This window comes from Loxodonta africana, chromosome 3 (assembly GCF_030014295.1).
Source record: "Loxodonta africana isolate mLoxAfr1 chromosome 3, mLoxAfr1.hap2, whole genome shotgun sequence".
Classification (NCBI taxonomy): Eukaryota; Metazoa; Chordata; class Mammalia; order Proboscidea; family Elephantidae; genus Loxodonta; species Loxodonta africana.
Window position 1 is genome coordinate 3,405,385 of NC_087344.1, and position 17,556 is coordinate 3,422,940.

The 17,556-nt window shown below is 56.3% G+C and overlaps 1 protein-coding gene across 1 annotated transcript; it reads right to left on the minus strand.

Moving 5' to 3' along the window:
- Positions 1 to 1,449: 1,449 nt before the first annotated feature.
- On the minus strand, positions 1,450 to 15,602 carry SLC39A3 (solute carrier family 39 member 3). Its single transcript, XM_064280214.1, has 3 exons — positions 15,497 to 15,602; positions 11,992 to 12,323; positions 1,450 to 4,240 (listed from the first exon to the last, which is right to left on the minus strand). Exons 2-3 carry the CDS (start codon positions 12,199 to 12,201, stop codon positions 3,500 to 3,502), a joined length of 951 nt encoding a protein of 316 aa, XP_064136284.1. The 5' UTR covers positions 12,202 to 12,323; positions 15,497 to 15,602; the 3' UTR covers positions 1,450 to 3,499.
- Between the last annotated feature and the right edge of the window lie 1,954 nt (positions 15,603 to 17,556).

Here is a 17,556-nt window from a genome sequence, read left to right on the forward strand (position 1 = left end):
CAGACAGTGCCCAGTGTACCCTGGGGGCAGAATCACCTGGGTGAGGACCCCTGAGTCAGGGAAAGCAGCCCCTGGAAAGAGAAACCCTGTTCGAAGCCCTGCAACGTCTCCGGGCCTCAGTGGACCGAAGTTTCCAGGCTGACTCAGGTCCACTCTGTGATGCCAGTGGTGCTGGTGACGTACAGTGTTGGGGCCGGCAGATTCAGGGCTCGAGGTGCACTCTGCTTCTCTGGAGGTCACCTGGATACAACGAGGATTCCGCTTCTTTTCATCCCACCACAGAGACGTTCCCATCTCAGCTACAGTGAGAAATGCCGACCAAGCAGCGAGAGTCCCCTGCGCCAAGCCTGGCCACCTCTGTGCTGTCCCTGGGTGGCTCTGAAGGCGGGATCTCGGGCTGACTCTGGACTTTCCACTTCCAACCTTGGCAGAAGAGGGGTGGGGGACGGAGGGCAGGTGAAGGCAGAGGGGGGCAGGCTGTCTCCCTGCTGCGACAGCCCATCTCCTCCCAAACCTTGCATGGCCCCAGGGTCCGTGGTAGAAGGGGTCTGGAGGCAGGTGTACGCGGCCTGTGGGACCCTGGGGAGGACAGCGGGGACACCTGAGGCCAGGTAGACCCTGGACATGGCAGTCTGGTGTCATGACAATCAGGAGTCATGACAGGGCTAGGGCTCGGCAGCAGGAACGCCAGGGTGTCTGAGGAGGCCCACACCGCCGAGCCAGAAAGGACACTGGGGACATGAGGATTGGGGTGGGGCACGGCTCAGAGACCCTGGCTGCAGAGTTCTCCACAGTCCACGGCTCCAGTTCAGCATGGTGGTGCCTTGGCTGGGCCGGCGGGCCTTGAAGCCGCCTCAGGGAAGGGCGGGGTTCCACCAGGACCTCTAGGCTGGCCTAGAGGCTCTGGCTCTGGTGTGACAGCCAGGCCATAGCGGGGTGGGCAGGCCTGCTAGTGATCCTGGGGAGCTGATAACCATCAGGAAAGTGGGGGCAGGGACCCCGCTGCAGCAATGGCTGGGAAGCCCTGGAACAGAGTGTGCTGGGCCCCGACGCCACGCCCTCTGCCCCACGTGGGGTTCTTGCCGGACAGGGAGAGGGACGGGAATGCTCCCCGGCCCTGCCCCAGGACCACACACCCCGCAGCTCAGTGCAGACTCCACACCGCCCAGGGTAGCAGCCCAGTAGCCCCACCGAGACCCGCTCACAGCCGGGGCAAAGGCCAGGCTGGTGGAAGCTGCTGGTACTTGGGCAGAGTGGAGGGGTGGCAGGGCGGAGGCATAAGCTTGGTGTTTGGGGTGCGAGTGGCATTCCCACACCCACAGGTCACTCTCAGGCACAGGGGTGGGGTTCAGAGGTGGGTTCCTTGACAAAGATTCAGATGTAAGTTTCCAGAAACCAGCCTGATCCTTCTCATGGTGACGGGGCTAGAGATATGGGGGCCCCTGGAAGTTTGGGTTTGAAGTCCAGTTTATTTACAACGGAGGCAGTGAAGGGAAGCAGTCGCGACCTCTCAGAAGGAACAACAAAGGAGGCCGCAAAGTTTCAAAGGTCTCTTCTTCTGGTGCCTAACAGGGCTGAGCGGGCGGAACAGGCAGGCCGAAAAGCACCCACCCAAGGAGCAGCAATTCCTAGCTGGCCCCGGAGCCACCAAAAGGGCCCTGGTAGCACCGTAGTTAAAGTACACAGCTGCTAACTGAAAGGTCGGCAGTTCAAACCCACCAGCCTCCCCACAGGAGAAAGACGTAGCAGTCGGCTTCCGTAAATATTACAGCCTTGGAAACCCTATGGGGCTGTTCTTCTGTGTCCTACAGGGTCACTATGAGTTGGAATCGACTCAGTGGCAACAGGAACCCTCAAGGAGTCCCCAGCTGACGCGAACGGTGAACACGCTCAGCTGCTAATCAAAAGGTTGAAAGTTTGAGTCCACTCAGCGGCGGAAGAAAGGCCTGGTGATCAACGTCCAAAAACCCAGCCACTGAAAACCCACAGAGCTCAAGTCTGCTGTGACACACGTGGGGTTGCGGTGAGCCAGGGTCTGGTCCTGGAACTCCCAACAGTGAGCCGGGAGGACGGGAACTACCAACAGCGACCCGGGAGGACGGGAGCCTCTGCTTGTTGAGAAGCATATGGGGTCCCACTTTGCTTGGCCCCGCTGGTGTGGGTAAGGTGTGTGGGGGCCAGGAGGGAACCCAGGATGCTAGAAAGGGGAGCAAGGGCCCTCCCACCCTCCAGCTGAGGAGGGTCGGTGAAGCAGGAGTGGTAGGCATGAGCAGGTCCTTGGGGCTGGGGAAACCTGCCCAGCCTGCTGCCCGCCCCCTTCCTGCTCCAGGGGTGGAGGGGGTGGCTCCGAGGCAGGCAGAGCAGGAGGTCTGAAGAGAAGCAGCTCCCCAGACACCAGGCAGGGTTACCTCGACACCAGCGGGGTTACCGCGACAACAGGCAGGTAATTAGAGTGGTTGCCATGAGGCAGCCAGAGCAGAGGGCCCCCAGTCTGGCCATCCCCTGCGTGGCTCCCACGATCTTGTACCTTTGGAGCAGGCGTCTGAGGTCTGTACTGGTTGGACAGTTGGTGGGGATCACACAGTGGGGCCCCGTCCCTCTGGGGTACCTGGGCGTGCAGAGCCTCAGAACCCACAGCTAAGCCTCTTCCAGCCTCACTCGGGCATCATCTAAGGGCCCGGGCCTCAATCTCTCGGGAAAAACCATGACACTAGACAGCCACTCCCAAGCCTAGTGGTCCTCGGGGACTGGCCGACCTCTGGCCCTGGTCCCACATCAAGAGAAGCTTCCCCGTTCCAGGGGGGCCCCACCAGAAGGGAGGAGGGGTGCTCCTGAGTAGCAGCAGGAGATAAGCAGGGGGAGAGGCCCTGGCCCTCCCCGCGCCCTGCAGGTACAGTCTGGGGTGGCAGGACGCATAAGGTCGGCCTATGGGATTGCAGAATGGACCTACAGGGTGGGTGAGGGGCTCCTTCTGGAAACCACCCAGAAGTCCCACAGCAGCTGACAGAAACTCAGATGAACCCCGCCACAGCACCCCAATGTTCTTTAGGACTGACAAGGCCTGGGGGTGAGCAGGGGGCAGAAAACAGGGACTCCCCCAGGCGGGGGGTCCAGCAGCTGACACAGCGCCACTCAGACTTGGGCACAGGCAGGATGGCTAGGGGTCCTTGTGCACAGGCAGGGGTGTGTGAGGATGAGGAGGGCAGTCCCCAGCGCTTACCTTGACTCCCACCCCAGCCCCCACCTCCCAGTACCCCCCACCCCTGTTAACGTGGTCACACAGGATGGGCTGACACTTTTGAGAGAAGTATTTTTAAACATAGTAGCAGTGCCCTGAGGCTCAGGATGAGGGGTCTGAGGAGCCCCCTGGTCCAGGGGGCCCCCCCGGGCGCAGGGGATGGCACCTGGGCCGAGTGTGCCCACCCCGTGGGAGGAGGGCAGCCTAGGGCCTAGGGTCCGACTGGGCGGCGGCGGCAGCAGTGGTGGCGACCGAGGACGCTCACCAGTTGAGGAAACCCATCACGGCCAGGACCGCATAGCCCAGCACCAGGAAGAGCACCTTGAGCAGCCGGTCGCTCTTCTCCTCCAGCTCCTTGGCCAAGATCTCGAAGAAGGTGACAAAAAGAAAAGTGCCGCCTGCCAGGCCCTGCAGCAGCACCGAGGCCACGCTGCTGGGCACGCCCTGAGCACTCTCGATGCCCAGGCCAGCGCCGATGCCCACCGGGATCATGGCGCTCACCGTGACTGCCAGCTTGGCGGCATCCCGCAGCGGCATGGCACTCCGGGCCATGCTGATGCCCAGGGCCACGGCCACCAGTGTCTCGTGGATGGCCACGCCCACGAAGAGGCTGACTACCTTCTCGCCTTCCTCCTGCAGGCCCAGCGCCAGGCCCTCGAAGATGGAGTGGGCCGAGAGTGCGAAGACCAGGCTGAGCAGGCGCAGTGGGCTGGACCGGGACAGCTCCTGGACGCTCAGGCCGTGGCTGTGGGCATGGGGGGCGGGCTCGGCGTACAGCGCGTGCCCCCGACCACTGCCCATGAAGGGGCTCTCGTACTCAGAGTCACTGCCTGCGTCTGAGCCGGCGTTGAAGGTCTCCAGGTCGATGAAAGATGGCTTCTCCTTGCGGAAGGTCAGGATGAGCTGCTCCAGGAAGACCGTCATGAAGAAGCCCAGCATCATGATGGTCTCGGCCAGTGGGTAGTTGGTGCTGATGTGGCCCAGGCTCAGAACCTTCTGGAGCTGGGGCAGGTGACACGTGGGAAAGAGGTTCAGAGGCAAAGACCACAATAGGATTTGTCAAACTTGAACGGTTCAGTTAGCAAAGCTCACAAGTACCCAGTTCACATCCATCCATCCATCCAACGGAATATTACCCAGCTTGGAGCCCTGGTGGCATAATGGTTAAGAGCTCGATGGCTAACCAAAAGGCTGGCAGTTCGAATCCACCAGCTGCTCCTTGGAAACCGTACGGGGCAGTTCTACTCTGTCCTACAGGGTTGCTATGAGTAGGAATAGACTCAACGGCAGCAGGTTTGGGATGCCCATATTCGTAGCAGCACTATTCACAATGGCCAAAAGATGGAAACGACACAAGAGTCCATCAGTGGACGACAGATAAGCACAACATGGTCCATCCGCACAAGGGAATACCACTCGGCTGTAAAGAGAAATGAAGTCCGGGTGCCTGCCATGACAGGGACAATCCCTGACAACATCAGGCTGGGCGAAGGAAGTCCGCCACAAAGGGACAAGCACTGTATGATCTCACTCATACACAACGAGCAAATACACAGAAACCGAAGATGATCAGTGGTTGCCGGGGCAAGAGGGAGGGGAAAGGTTCGGCTGAGGGGCGCAGAACTTATGCCCATGGCGGCGGAACAATCCGGAGAAGGACAGCGACAGTGGTCGTACAGCTTGAGGAATGGAATCAATGCCACTGACTTGTACATGCGGATATCGTGGGATTGGTAAAGGTTTCACTGTGCATATTTGTACCACAATAAAACAAAGAAAGAGAGAGAGAGAGAAATACTCAATTCACGTGAGAGGTTTGATGGATGACAAAAAAGCCAACGACGAAGGAGATCAGGAAGTCTCGTGTTACACGGACCACGTTAACCAAAGGAGTTTCCAATCCTGTCCTGGGCTGAACTGTGGCCTCCAAAACCTACGTCCGCCTGGAAGCTGGAATGTGGCCTTGGTCAGAATCGGGGTCTTTGCAGTGGTCAGGAAGTGAAGGTGCTCCTTCTGGATGGTTTTAAAAAACACCAAACCCGTTGCTGTCCAGTCAATTCCTACTTGTAGCGACCCTACAGGACAGAGTAGAACTGTCCCACAGGGTTTCCAAGGAGTGCTTGGTGGATTTGAACTGCCAACCTTTCGGTTCGGTTAGCAGCCAACCTCTTAACCACTGGGACCCCAGGGCTCCTGAATGATGGTGGGTCCTAAATCCAATGGTGAGTGTCCTTCTAAGAGACAGAACAGAAGACGAGACACAGAGACACAGGGGGCAGATGGCCACGTGAAGACAGAGGCAGAGATGGGGCCACCAGGAGCTGGAAGGGACGAGGAAGGATCCTCCCATACAGCCTTTGTGGGGAGTGCAGCCCTGCTGACACCTTGATCTCGAACTTATGGCCTCCAGAACCGTAAGAGAGTAAACTGATGTTGTTTGAAGGCACCTAGCTCATGGTACTCTCTTGTGGCAGCCCCGAGGGAACCAAAACAAAGACGAAGCTCAGGGGTTCTGAGTGTCAGGTGGTCCCAGACTGTCCAGGACAGTGGCTCCTGTGTGCGCAGCGCTGGGGTGGAAGTAGGGCCTGAAGGACAGTAGTGGGTGTCTCCCCTGTACCAACTGGAGAGCTTACAAACTGTGTGTGGTCTGGAGATAGTTCGTGGCTTCCAGGCCTAGAACTGGGGGCCGTACACCACGGCTCAGGTCTATGCCTCTGTTTCTGTCCCCTGTGTACCCAACACCCTTCCTGCTTATTCAGCCCTGTTGTCCCTGTGGGGAGTTCCTAGTTGGTGCAAAAGGTGGAAGCATTTCCATTTCCTGCTAACCGAAAGGTTGGAGGTTCGAGTCCACCCAGAGGTGCCTCGGAAGAAAGGCCTGGCAATCTACTTCTGAAAAATCAGCCACTGAAAACCCTGTGAAGCACAATTCTACTGACATATATGGGGTTGCCCTGAGTCAGGGTCAGCCTTATAGCAACTGGTTAATGGCTGTCTGGAGCTCCTCCCACTGCTCTGACCTCCTGGATGAACGGGTCCCACATTCGGCCACCCCCTCAGATCTCTTAGATCAGCGCCAACTAAGGGAACTTTCCGAATGACGACAACATGTTGTATCTCTGCCGACCGGTATGGAAACCATTAAGCCACCTGTGGCCAGTGAGCACTTGCAATGTGGCAATGCGGCTGAGGACGGGCTGCTTCACTTCATTTGGTTTGAATGGATTTGAACTTGAATAGCCCCACATGCACAGCGGCTACCGCAGTGGACGGCACAGCTCGGGCCGCTGTCCACGGGGTGGGAAGGTGGGCTCCTTCCTGGCCCGGGTCAATCTTCCCCCGCCTCGTGGACATGTCTGCACACACCAAGCTCGCTCCAGCCTCAGGGCCTGAGAACACACCGTCGGGAACGTTCCTTCTTCACTTTATCATGTATGGGTTACTCTCATCCTCCAGGTCTCGGCTTACACGTGATGTACAAAGACTCTGCCCAAACCAGGTGTCCCAGGGCTCACGGCACCCTCTTTCCCATCATCACAGCAGTCACTACAGCCTGCAAACACACACGGAGACAGACACACGGACAGACACAGACACAGCACACAGACACAGCACACAGAGACACACACAGACACAGCACACAGAGACACACACGGACAGACACAGCACACAGAGACACACACGGACAGACACACAGACACAGCACACAGAGACACACACGGACAGACACACAGACACAGCACACAGAGACAGACACACGGACAGACACACAGACACAGCACACAGAGACACACACGGACAGACACACAGACACAGCACACAGAGACAGACACACGGACAGACACACAGACACAGCACACAGAGACACACACGGACAGACACACAGACACAGCACACAGAGACAGACACACGGACAGACACACAGACACAGCACACAGAGACACACACGGACAGACACACAGACACAGCACACAGAGACAGACACACGGACAGACACACAGACACAGCACACAGAGACACACACGGACAGACACACAGACACAGCACACAGAGACAGACACACGGACAGACACACACACACAGCACACAGAGACACACACGGACAGACACAGAGACACAGCACAGAGACACAGCACACAGAGACACACACGGACAGACACAGAGACACAGCACACAGAGACAGCACACATACACACAGACAGTACACAGAGACATACACAGACACAGAGATACATGCACAGCACACAGAGACACAAAGACACAGAGACACTGCACAGAGACACACAGAGACAAAGATACAGAGGCACATACAGAACGACACAAACAGGCACACAGCAGCGCACACACACACACACAGACACAGGCACACAGAGACACATGCACAGATACACTGACACGCAGACACGCAGTTACGCTCACATAGACACACACAGACAGACACAGACACACACACGGTGGTTCTCAAGATGGAGGCCCCCTGCGCCCCGGGGCAGCCTCAAGGCTGTGGTTCTCAACGTGGCTGACCACCGAATCACCAGAGGAGCTTTGGGTCACTACTGACGCCTGGGTCCCATGCCCACGGATTCTGAGCTTATTCACCTGGGGCAGACTTCTCACCCGAGGTGAGGCGATTCTGCCCCCCAGGGGGCACCTGGCAATGACTGGGAACAGCTGTGGGTGTCACAACTGGGGGGTGCTATGGCATCGAGTGGGTAGAGGCCAGGGATGCTGCTCAGCACCTACAGGGCACAGGACGGCCCCTTCCTAGAGGAGGACCCACCTCGTGTCAGCAGACCCTAATGTGTGTGTGTGGTGTGGTATGGTGTGTGGTGTGTCTGTGTACACTTTATGGTTTCCTTCTCCCTCCCTCTAGACCTGCTGTCTACAACCTCTGTGGTTACTGGAGTCGCTACCCCAGGTGGCCATTCAAATTTAAATTAACTAAAGCGGAAGCAGAATTCCAGATTCGGATCTCCAGCCACACACACTCAACCACTTGGGACGAGGGGCTCTGTGGTGGACGACGCAGGCGCAGGCGTGCCCCTCTTCACAGGAAGGTCCCCTGGGAGGCACTGGTCTCGAACGTGTGCCGTGACCGCAGGTACCACGTTGGCTTTGATCACCACTGTACACCCAGCACTACACGGTATTGAGTGAGTGCTCAGCACCTATCTGTTCAGGAGCCCTGGGGGTGCAACAGTGAAGCGCTCGACTGCTAACTGAGAGGTCGGTGGTTGGAACCCGCCCAGCGGCTCCTCGGGAGAAAGACCTGGTGATCTGCTCCCGTAAATGTTACAGCCAAGAAAATCCCATGGGCCTGTTCCTCACTCTGTCACACGGGGTCGTCGCAAGTCCGAGCGGACCCAGCAGCACCCAACGACAACACGCATTTGCTGGAAGGATGCCTCACGAACTCTACTCCTGGAAATCACTGAAAAGAAGTGACAAGCCTCGTGCCCAAAGATGTCCCTGCTGTGCTATTTACAGTGGCCAAAGCAAAGAGCCACACACAATGAACAGGCCCCAAAATCCGGGATGTTTCAGTGACAACTGACGCATGGATTGGTGAAATATCACGGCTTTCGGGCGGCCACAAAAAGCCGTGCTTGTGAAGCCAAAGGAACGACATGGGGACGCGTTTCCGGTGTAACAGCGCACACCAAAGAGCAGCTCTGAAAACGGCCCCCACATTTAGACTGCCTCTGTGTTCAGAGACGGCTGCTCCCGCGTGGATGAGAAGGGGAGATGCGAGAGCAAATGCCACCAGTTAGGGACCGAGGTCGTGGGAGCACTCGTTTCTTCTTCAGTAACAGAAAGCCTGAAGTATCGGGAACTTGAGTTCCATCCCTGCTCACACCGTACACCGGAATAATTTCCTGCTGGGTCCGATGGTGTCAACCAGGGGGCCCCCCAGCTGCTGTGCCTTTCCCTCCTCTCTCCTCCCCACTCAGCATGTGGGTTGATGTGGGCAGCATCCTAGAACGCCGCTGTTGAGTCAGTCCTTGACTCATGGTGACCCCACACACAACGGAACAAAGTGCTGCCTGGTCCCACGCCATCCCCCTGGTCAGCTGTGAACTGGACCGGTGGAATCCGTAAGTTTTCAACGGCTGATTTTTAGAAGTCCCTCGCCAGGCCTTTCTTCCTAGTCCATCTTAGTCTGGAAGCACCGCTGAAGCCTGTTCAGCGTCAGAACAACGCACAAGCCTCCATGGACAGATGGGTGGTGGCTGCGCATGAGGCACACTGGCTGGGAATTGAACCCGGGTCTCTCGGGGCGAAGGTGAGAATTCCACCCCTGAACCACTGCTGCCTCCAGGACTTCAGTAGGTTGGCTAATTAATTATGAATCTTTTCTAAGCTCTCGCTCGTGGTCTATTCCCCAAGCAGCATTCAGACTGATTCCTGAAAACTCCATCATGTCACCGGGTGGCGAAATGGTTTGCACTCGGCTGTTAACTCAAGGGTTGGCAGTTCAAACCCACCCAGCGACGCTGTGGAAGAAAGGCCTGGCAATTGTTTCCATAACACTACAACCAGTGAAAACTCGGTGGAGCCCAGTTCTACTCTGACACACGTGGGGTCGCCAGGAGTCCGAGTCGACTCAATGGCAACAGGTTGTAGCCCCATCTGCTTGGGGAGATGGGTGGTAGCCTGTGCAGCCGCCGTCTCCCTGAGCTCACTCACCCTGGCCCCATGATGCTGCCTCTGGCCCTGGGGCCCTGCGTTATGTCAGTATGTTGGCTCAGTGGCCACTTCCACAGATCCCTGTGTCTTGTGCTCCCCAGACCTGCACTCTTGTCCTTCATGGCGCTGGTCATTACTGTGCGGTGTCTCCCGCCAGGCCGAGCACTCAAGAGACAGTGGGTGTCACATCGGCTCTTTCCCTGTGAAGCCCCCCCGTTACTCAGTAAACGGCAATGCCAGGAAATGACTCGTTTCCCCACGTCTGACATAATCACTACAGTACTGGGTTTCCCGACCTCAGCACTGTGGACACAGGGGCCGCATCCTTGCCTGGGGTAGGGCGTCCTGTGCACTGTAGGGTGCTGAGCAGCATCCTTGGCCTCCACCCACTCAATGCCAGTAGCACCCCCCTAGTTGTGACAACCACAAATGTCCCCTGGGGGCAGAATCACGCCTTGGTGAGTGCCCCTGGGTTAGGGGATTCTACTGACTCCCAGAAGACTCTGAGTCCCATAATCATCTGACCTACTGACGTCCCAGGGTGCTGCCCCCGTTTAAATCCACACAGTGTGGGGAGGAGAGCAGAGGGAAATTACAGGAGCTGGAGGGCCCCCTGGTTTACACCGTCTGACTCAGTGGGAGTTTATTCTGGTGGATGGTGTGAGCGGGGATCGAACTTAATTTTTTTTCCAAATAATTAACTCTTGGCCTTTGGGGCCAGGGAACAGGAAGCTTGAAAACATCATGCTGAGTGAAAGAAGCTGGGCATGAAAGGAGAAATACCGTGTGGCCCCACTTACATGAAATCACCTAGAACAGGCAAACGCACAGAGACAGGAAGTGGATTAGTGGTTACCAGGGGCTGGGGGAGGGGGATGGGCAGTTATACATAAAAAAAGAAAAAAACAACTTTGAGATAACAAATATGTGGTGTTTTTAGAATGACCTTGGAGGTCATACTCCCCAGACCTTCTGTTAGCCCAAGACAGGAACCATTCCTAAAGCCAACTCTTCAGGCAGGGATTGGACTGGACCATGGGATAGACAATGATACTGGTGAAAACTGAGCTTCTTGGATCAAGTAGACACAGGAGACTATGGTGGCAGCTCCTGTCTGAAGGGGAGATGAGAGGGTAGGGAGGGTCAGAAGCTGGCCGGATGGACTCGAACAGACATAGAGGAGGGAAGGAGGGGGCTGTCTCATTAGGCAGAGAGCAATTAGGAGTATATGGCGAGGTATTTATAAATTTTTGTATGAGAGTCTGACTTGATTTGTAAACTTTCACTTAAAGCACAATAAAAATTAAAAAAAGAATGTGGTGTTTTAAGATGCTTATTCTGATAGGACTTGTTACGCACTGACAGCTGACAACTACAGGCCTTGAAGGGAGGCCACTCCCGGCAGCCACCCAGGGACAAGTGTTTGTAGCCTAGGGTGGGGGTCTGGTCTGGACATCTATCAGGTAACAAGTGATGAGCCCACTAGCTGGGAACGCCAGGTCTGGTCTGAACCGCTTGCACCAGGTGTTACAGACTGAATTTGTTCCCCCAAAATATGTGTTGTAAATTCTAACCCCTCTACTGGCAGATGCAGTCACATCTGGGAACGGGGTTCCTTTGTTACCTTAATGAGACCATATCAGTGTAGGGTGTGTTTTAAACCCATCACCTTTGAGATATAAAAAGAGCAGACTAGGCCAGAGAAGGGAGCACAAATGGAGGAGGAAATACACCTGCCTGGAGATCACCAAGGAACCAAGGAACAGAAGCTGCAGAGAGACAAGAACCTCCCCCCTGAGCCCACAGAGAGGGAAAGCTTTCCTTAGAGCCAGTGACCTGAATTGGGACTTCTGTGAGAAAATAAGTTTCTATTCACTAAGTCACCCACTTAGGGTATTTCCGTCACAGGAGCGCTAGGAGACACCAGGTAAAGCCCAGAGAGGTGAGGTGACCGACTCAAGTCACAGCAAATTCGTTTCTACTGCTCAGCACCCTTCCATGCCAAGGCCCCCATGGAGCTCAGCGTGCCAACGCCTGCCGCCACGACCCACGACCCAGGGGCCCCTCACCTTTTCCCGCACGGCGGGCAGCAAAGCGTTGAAGCAGGTGGCCAGGAAGACCCCGCCTCCAAAGGTGTTACACAGCGACAGGACCTTCTTGGAGCGGTGGGCCTTCTCGAAGTCCGCCTCGATGATCCTCACAGGGAGCAGGGAGCCAAGCAGCATGAAGAAGAACACCCCCCCCATGCAGAGCACCTTGGCCACTAACAGCTTCATCATGGTGGCGGCCCAGGCTGCTCCGCTCACCGCGGTCGCCAACCATGGGTGGCAGCACACTCCAGGTCCGTGAGGCACTACCGGGTCCCGTCACGCCGCCTTGGGCTCATGCCTCAGTCCAGCAACTGTGAAGGCCGGGGGAAAGCACGTCAGCGGAGGCTGGGCTGGCCGCCCTAGTGACCGCATCTGTCACCCTGGGACGGTGACTGCTGCGTGTCACCTGGGCTCTGCCCAGCTGCCTGGTCAAACACTAGACCACATGCCACTGGGAAGCATGTCCATGTGATCGACATTTAGTCAGACGGCCTGAGGTAAAGCAGATCACCCTTCTGGGCGTGACTTAGGAGCAAAAACGGAGCTTTCCTGAGGGCCGACTCTGCCTTCTGACTGTAGGTATCTTGCCAGAATTCCTCTTTCCCCCACTGCTTGACCTACTGACCTGGGGGTACGAGACTGATGGCATTTCCAGCTCACGGCCTGACCTACAGATTTTAGACTTGCCAGCCCCCAAAATCGTGGGAGCCAATATCTCTAAATCAATCAATCTCTCTCTATATATACATATCCTTGATGAGGGGGATGTATAAGGAGCCCTTGTGGCACAGTGGTTAAGAGCTTGGCTGCTAACCAAAAGGTCGGCGGTTGGAACCTACCAGCTGCTCTTTGGAAACTCTATGTGGCAGTTCTACTCTGTCCTATAGGATCATTATGAGTTGGAATCAACTTGACAGCACCAGGCCTTGGCTATATACCTACATCACCGGCTATCACACACATACACACACACACACACGTACACATACAGAGAGAGAGAAAGAGTGGGAGGAGGCTACTAGAGGCGCCTAGAGGGAAGGCCTGGTGACTTGGCAGCCACTGGTTTTGGGTTCTGTATACATACACACATGCAAGTATACATATGTTTGGGTGCGGGTGTATACACGGATGTTACTGGTTCTGTTTCCCCAGAGAACCCTGAGACACATCCTCAGTACCTCACTCTGGTACTCCCAGGCTTGCTGCACATCACTGTCCACTACAGAACATTCTAAAGGGCTGCCCTGTCCACCAGCCACAGGGGTCTGTCTACTTTCATTAAAAGTAAATGACAAATTCAGAACCTTAGTCACATCAGCCACATTTCAAGTGTTTAGCAGCCACAGGAGGCTCGTGGCTGAGGAGCCTGGCGGCTGAGGAACGCGGTGGCTGAGGAGCGCGGTGGCTGAGGATCGTGGTGGCTGAGGAGCCTGGTGGCTGAGGAGCGCGGTGGCTGAGGAGCGCGGTGGCTGAGGAGCCTGGCGGCTGAGGAGCCTGGCGGCTGAGGAGCCTGGCGGCTGAGGAACGCGGCGGCTGAGGAGCACAGTGGCTGAGGAGCCTGGAGGCTGAGGAGCGCGGTGGCTGAGGAGCGTGGTGGCTGAGGAGCGTGGTGACTGAGGAGCGTGGTGGCTGAGGAGTGTGGTGACTGAGGAGTATGGTGGCTGAGGAGTGTGGTGGTTGAGGAGTGTGGTGGCTGAGGAACCTGGTGGCTGAGGAGACTGGTGGCTGAGGAACGTGATGGCTGAGGAGTGTGGTGGCTGAGGAAACTGGTGGCTGAGGAGCGTGGTGGCTGAGGAGACTGGTGGCTGAGGAGTGTGGTGGCTGAGGAGTGTGGTGGCTGAGGAACCTGGTGGCTGAGGAGACTGGTGGCTGAAGAGCGTGGTGGCTGAGGAACCTGGTGGCTGAGGAGACTGGTGGCTGAGGAACGTGATGGCTGAGGAGTGTGGTGGCTGAGGAACCTGGTGGCTGAAAAGCGTGGTGGCTGAGGAGCCTGGTGGCTGAGGAGCCCGGTGGCTGAGCAGCCCAGTGGCTGGTCAGCCTGGTGGCTGAGGAGTGTGGTGGCTGAGGAGCCTCGTGACCAAGGAGTGCAGTGGCTGCTGTATCAGGCAATGCAGGGAGGGCATTCCCACTGTTGCAGAACGTTCTATCAGACAGTGCCACTCCAGCGGCTTCCCACTGCCCTTAAATCAAGTCCAACCTCTAACCTGAGACTGTGTGATCCACTCCTGCTTCATTTCACCCCGCACCGGCTTCTCTGACCTGAGAGTGTACCCAGCTCCTTCCTGCCTTAGGGCCTTTGCACAAGCTGTTCTCTCTGCCTAGAACACTCCCTTCACAGGCATTTCCATGATGTCTCCTTGTCTTTCAGTTTCCTGCCTCTGGGGCCCCTCAGGAGGCCTCGTCTGGCCAACCTGGCTCTAAGCTGTATCCATTGCACCCACCCCAAGTTCTGACACAGAACAGATGTTCAGTAATGTCGGCTGAACAAACGAAGGAGCTGAAGTACATGGACCCTGCCTAGGGCCTCTTTAAAGGACTCAGTGGGCTCAAGTGGAGCAGGCTTTGTCCTGGACCCCTAAAAAGCCACCATTATTACTAGGGACCTCGGCTACTCCTCTGTCCTCCTCTCCCCCTGCCCCCAGGGCAGTCTTTCTCACGGCTTTTTCCATCACTTCATTCAGGTCTCAGTTCAGACATCGGGGCTCGGAGAGGGCTCCCCCACTCCCTTCCCTGGCATTGCTTTGCTGTGATTAGTTGCCTTTAAGTGGATTACGACTCACAGCGACCCCAGGTGAGAGAGGAGAGCTGCTCCATGGGGTTTTCAAAGCTGTCAACTTTGGGAAGGCGCCTCTGGGTGGGTTCGAAGCATTGATTTTTCGGGAGGGTTTAACCATCCGCGCCACCCAGGGACTTCTGCGCCACGGGGAACCACATGAAGTCGAAAGGCGTCACCCCTCCAGGCTGCGGGGCGCGCAGGGCAGGGAGTCTGTCCTGCTCAGGCCGATTCCCCAGCAGCGCCCAGCGCAGAGCCAGGTACACAGCAGGTGCCCACTACAGACCCGCCGGGTATGTGGCTCTGTAGGTGAGGGTGGTCAGGCCGCTCTCACGCGGGGGCTGAGCGGCTGGGCGCGGCGGGCACGGCCTCATTCATTCATTCCTTCAGCATTTATTGAGCGCCTGCTGTGTACCCGGCGCTGCACCGGGCGCCCCGCGGGGCACGGCCGGCCTGTTCCTGCCCCACAGCAGCCAGCTCCGCTCGGCCGAGCCGATGACATAAACCTCGCCAGCAAACGTCCACCCAGCGCGGGAGCCCGGGGCTCGGCTCGTGGCCGGGAGAGGCCGCCGGGCGCCCGGACCGCTCGACACCGCCCGGCCGCCCCGGCCCCCCGGCCGCCCCGGCCCCCCGGCCGCCCCGGCCCCCCGGCCGCCCCGGCCCCCCGGCCGCCCCGGCCCCCCGGCCGCCCCGGCCCCCGCCGCCACCTACCTCCGCGGCCCCCGCCCGCCAGCCAGCACCGCCCTCCGCTCAACCGCTGCGCGGACACGACCCTGCGGCTGAGACTCCCGGCCGAGCCCGCTCAGACAGCCGCTTCCGCCCGTCCCGCCCACGCCCTGCCGATTGACCGCCCCGAGCGCCGCGGGCTCAACGCCTTCACCCCATTGGTAGATGAAGCTGCCACTCATCCTGTCGGTGCACCTCCTTTGCCAGCACTGGAAAGTAGCTTCTGCCCTCTGAGCGGCGGGCGCGATAGCAAAGTGGCTCCGGCGGGAAACTGAGTCTCTAAAGGAACGGTTCCTGGAGGGTTGGCTTCCAGAGCTGTCCAAAGGATGCTGGTGCTGAATCCTGCTCGGATTGAGGTTTTCCCATCAGCTGGAAATGATTTCCTGGGGGGGCAGTGCTCCCCCGGGCGTCCTCGCTGCTGACGCCCTATGCGTCGGCTTAGGAAACAGATTAGTCGGTTCGACAAATCTCTGTTGAGTGCCTGTTATATCCCGGGACTTTTTCTGGGTGACCATCTGTGAACAAAGCAAAGATCCCTCTCCTTTTAGAAACCAATCAATAAAAAAAAAAAAATCAATAAAACATAATAAATAAGTGAATCATGTCCAAAGGTGACAAAAAGTGGGAAGGGGGATAAACATACCATTCACGACAGAACAAATACAAGGGGCCGATCACATACAGAAAGGTCTAGAGAGGATATAAGCCAAACTGGTTACAATGCCATTGGGGAGCAGGGTAAGGATTGACTTTTTATTGAATTTTAAATATTCTTCTAGTGCTTAAAGGTCTTCTAATGAGTATGTGTTATATTTCTCATTTAAAACCCAAGAAAACAGTATATGCTCTTGTAGAGTCACCCATGTTTTTTATTTTGGGGTTATCTATTCTCACTGCTGTGTAGTATTCAATTGTGTGAATATGTGACTGATTTTCCATTCTACAACTGACATTAATTTGGGTAGTGTCTTTGTCTCCACCGCAAAATGGGTGGCTTTAAAGAAGAGAAAGTAGTTGTCTCACACTTCTGGAGGCTAGAAGTCCAAATTCAGGGCATAGGCAGGGCTATGCTCTCTCTAGGGGAAGATCCTTCCTAGATTCTGTCAGTTACGGGTAGCTCTGGGTGTAGTTATGGGAGCCCTGGAAGTCCTCCAAGGGAATCACTGAACCTAGTGGTCTGTTATGGATTGATTGTGTTCCCAAAAAATGTGTGTGTCAACTTGGCTAGGCCATAATTCCCAGTATTGTGTGATTGTCCACCATTTTGTAATCTGATGCGATTATTCCCTGTGTTGTTGAGAGCTACAGCTGCTAACCAAAAGGTTGCCAGTTCAAATCCACCAGCACTCCTTGGAAACTCTATGGGGCAGTTCTACTCTGTCCTATAGGGTGGCTATGAGTCAGAATCGACTGGATGCTGATGGCTTTTTTTAATGATGTTGATGAGGCAGGATTAGTGGCAGTTATGTTAATGAGGCAGGACTCAATCTACGGGATTCAGTTGTAACTTGAGTCAATCTCTTTTGAAATATAAAAGAGAGAAGCAAGCACAGAGGGACCTCCTACCACCAAGAAAGCAGAGTCTGGAGTGGAGTGGGTACATTGGACCCAGAGTCCCTGCACTGAGACACTTGTAGACCAGGGAAAGGTTGATGACAAGGGCTTCCCCCAGAACCAACAAAGAAAGAAAGACTTCCTGTCATGGATTGAATGATATCCACCAAAATATGTGTGTATCAACTTGGTTAGCCCATGATTCCCAGTATTCTGTGGTTTTCCTTCATTTTGTGATTATAATTTCGTGATAAAGAGGATTAGGGTGGGATTGTAACACCCTTACCAGGTTACAACCCTGAGCCAATGTAAATGGAGTTTCCCTGGGGTGTGGCCCCAGGGAAAGGATAGAGATAAAAGGGAAGGGAGGCAAGCCGCAGGTTGAGGACCTCATACCACCAAGAAAGCAACGCCGGGAGCAGGGCGCATCCTTTGGACCTGGGGTCCCTGCGTAAAGAAGCTCCTAGTCTGGGGGAAGACTGATGAGAAGG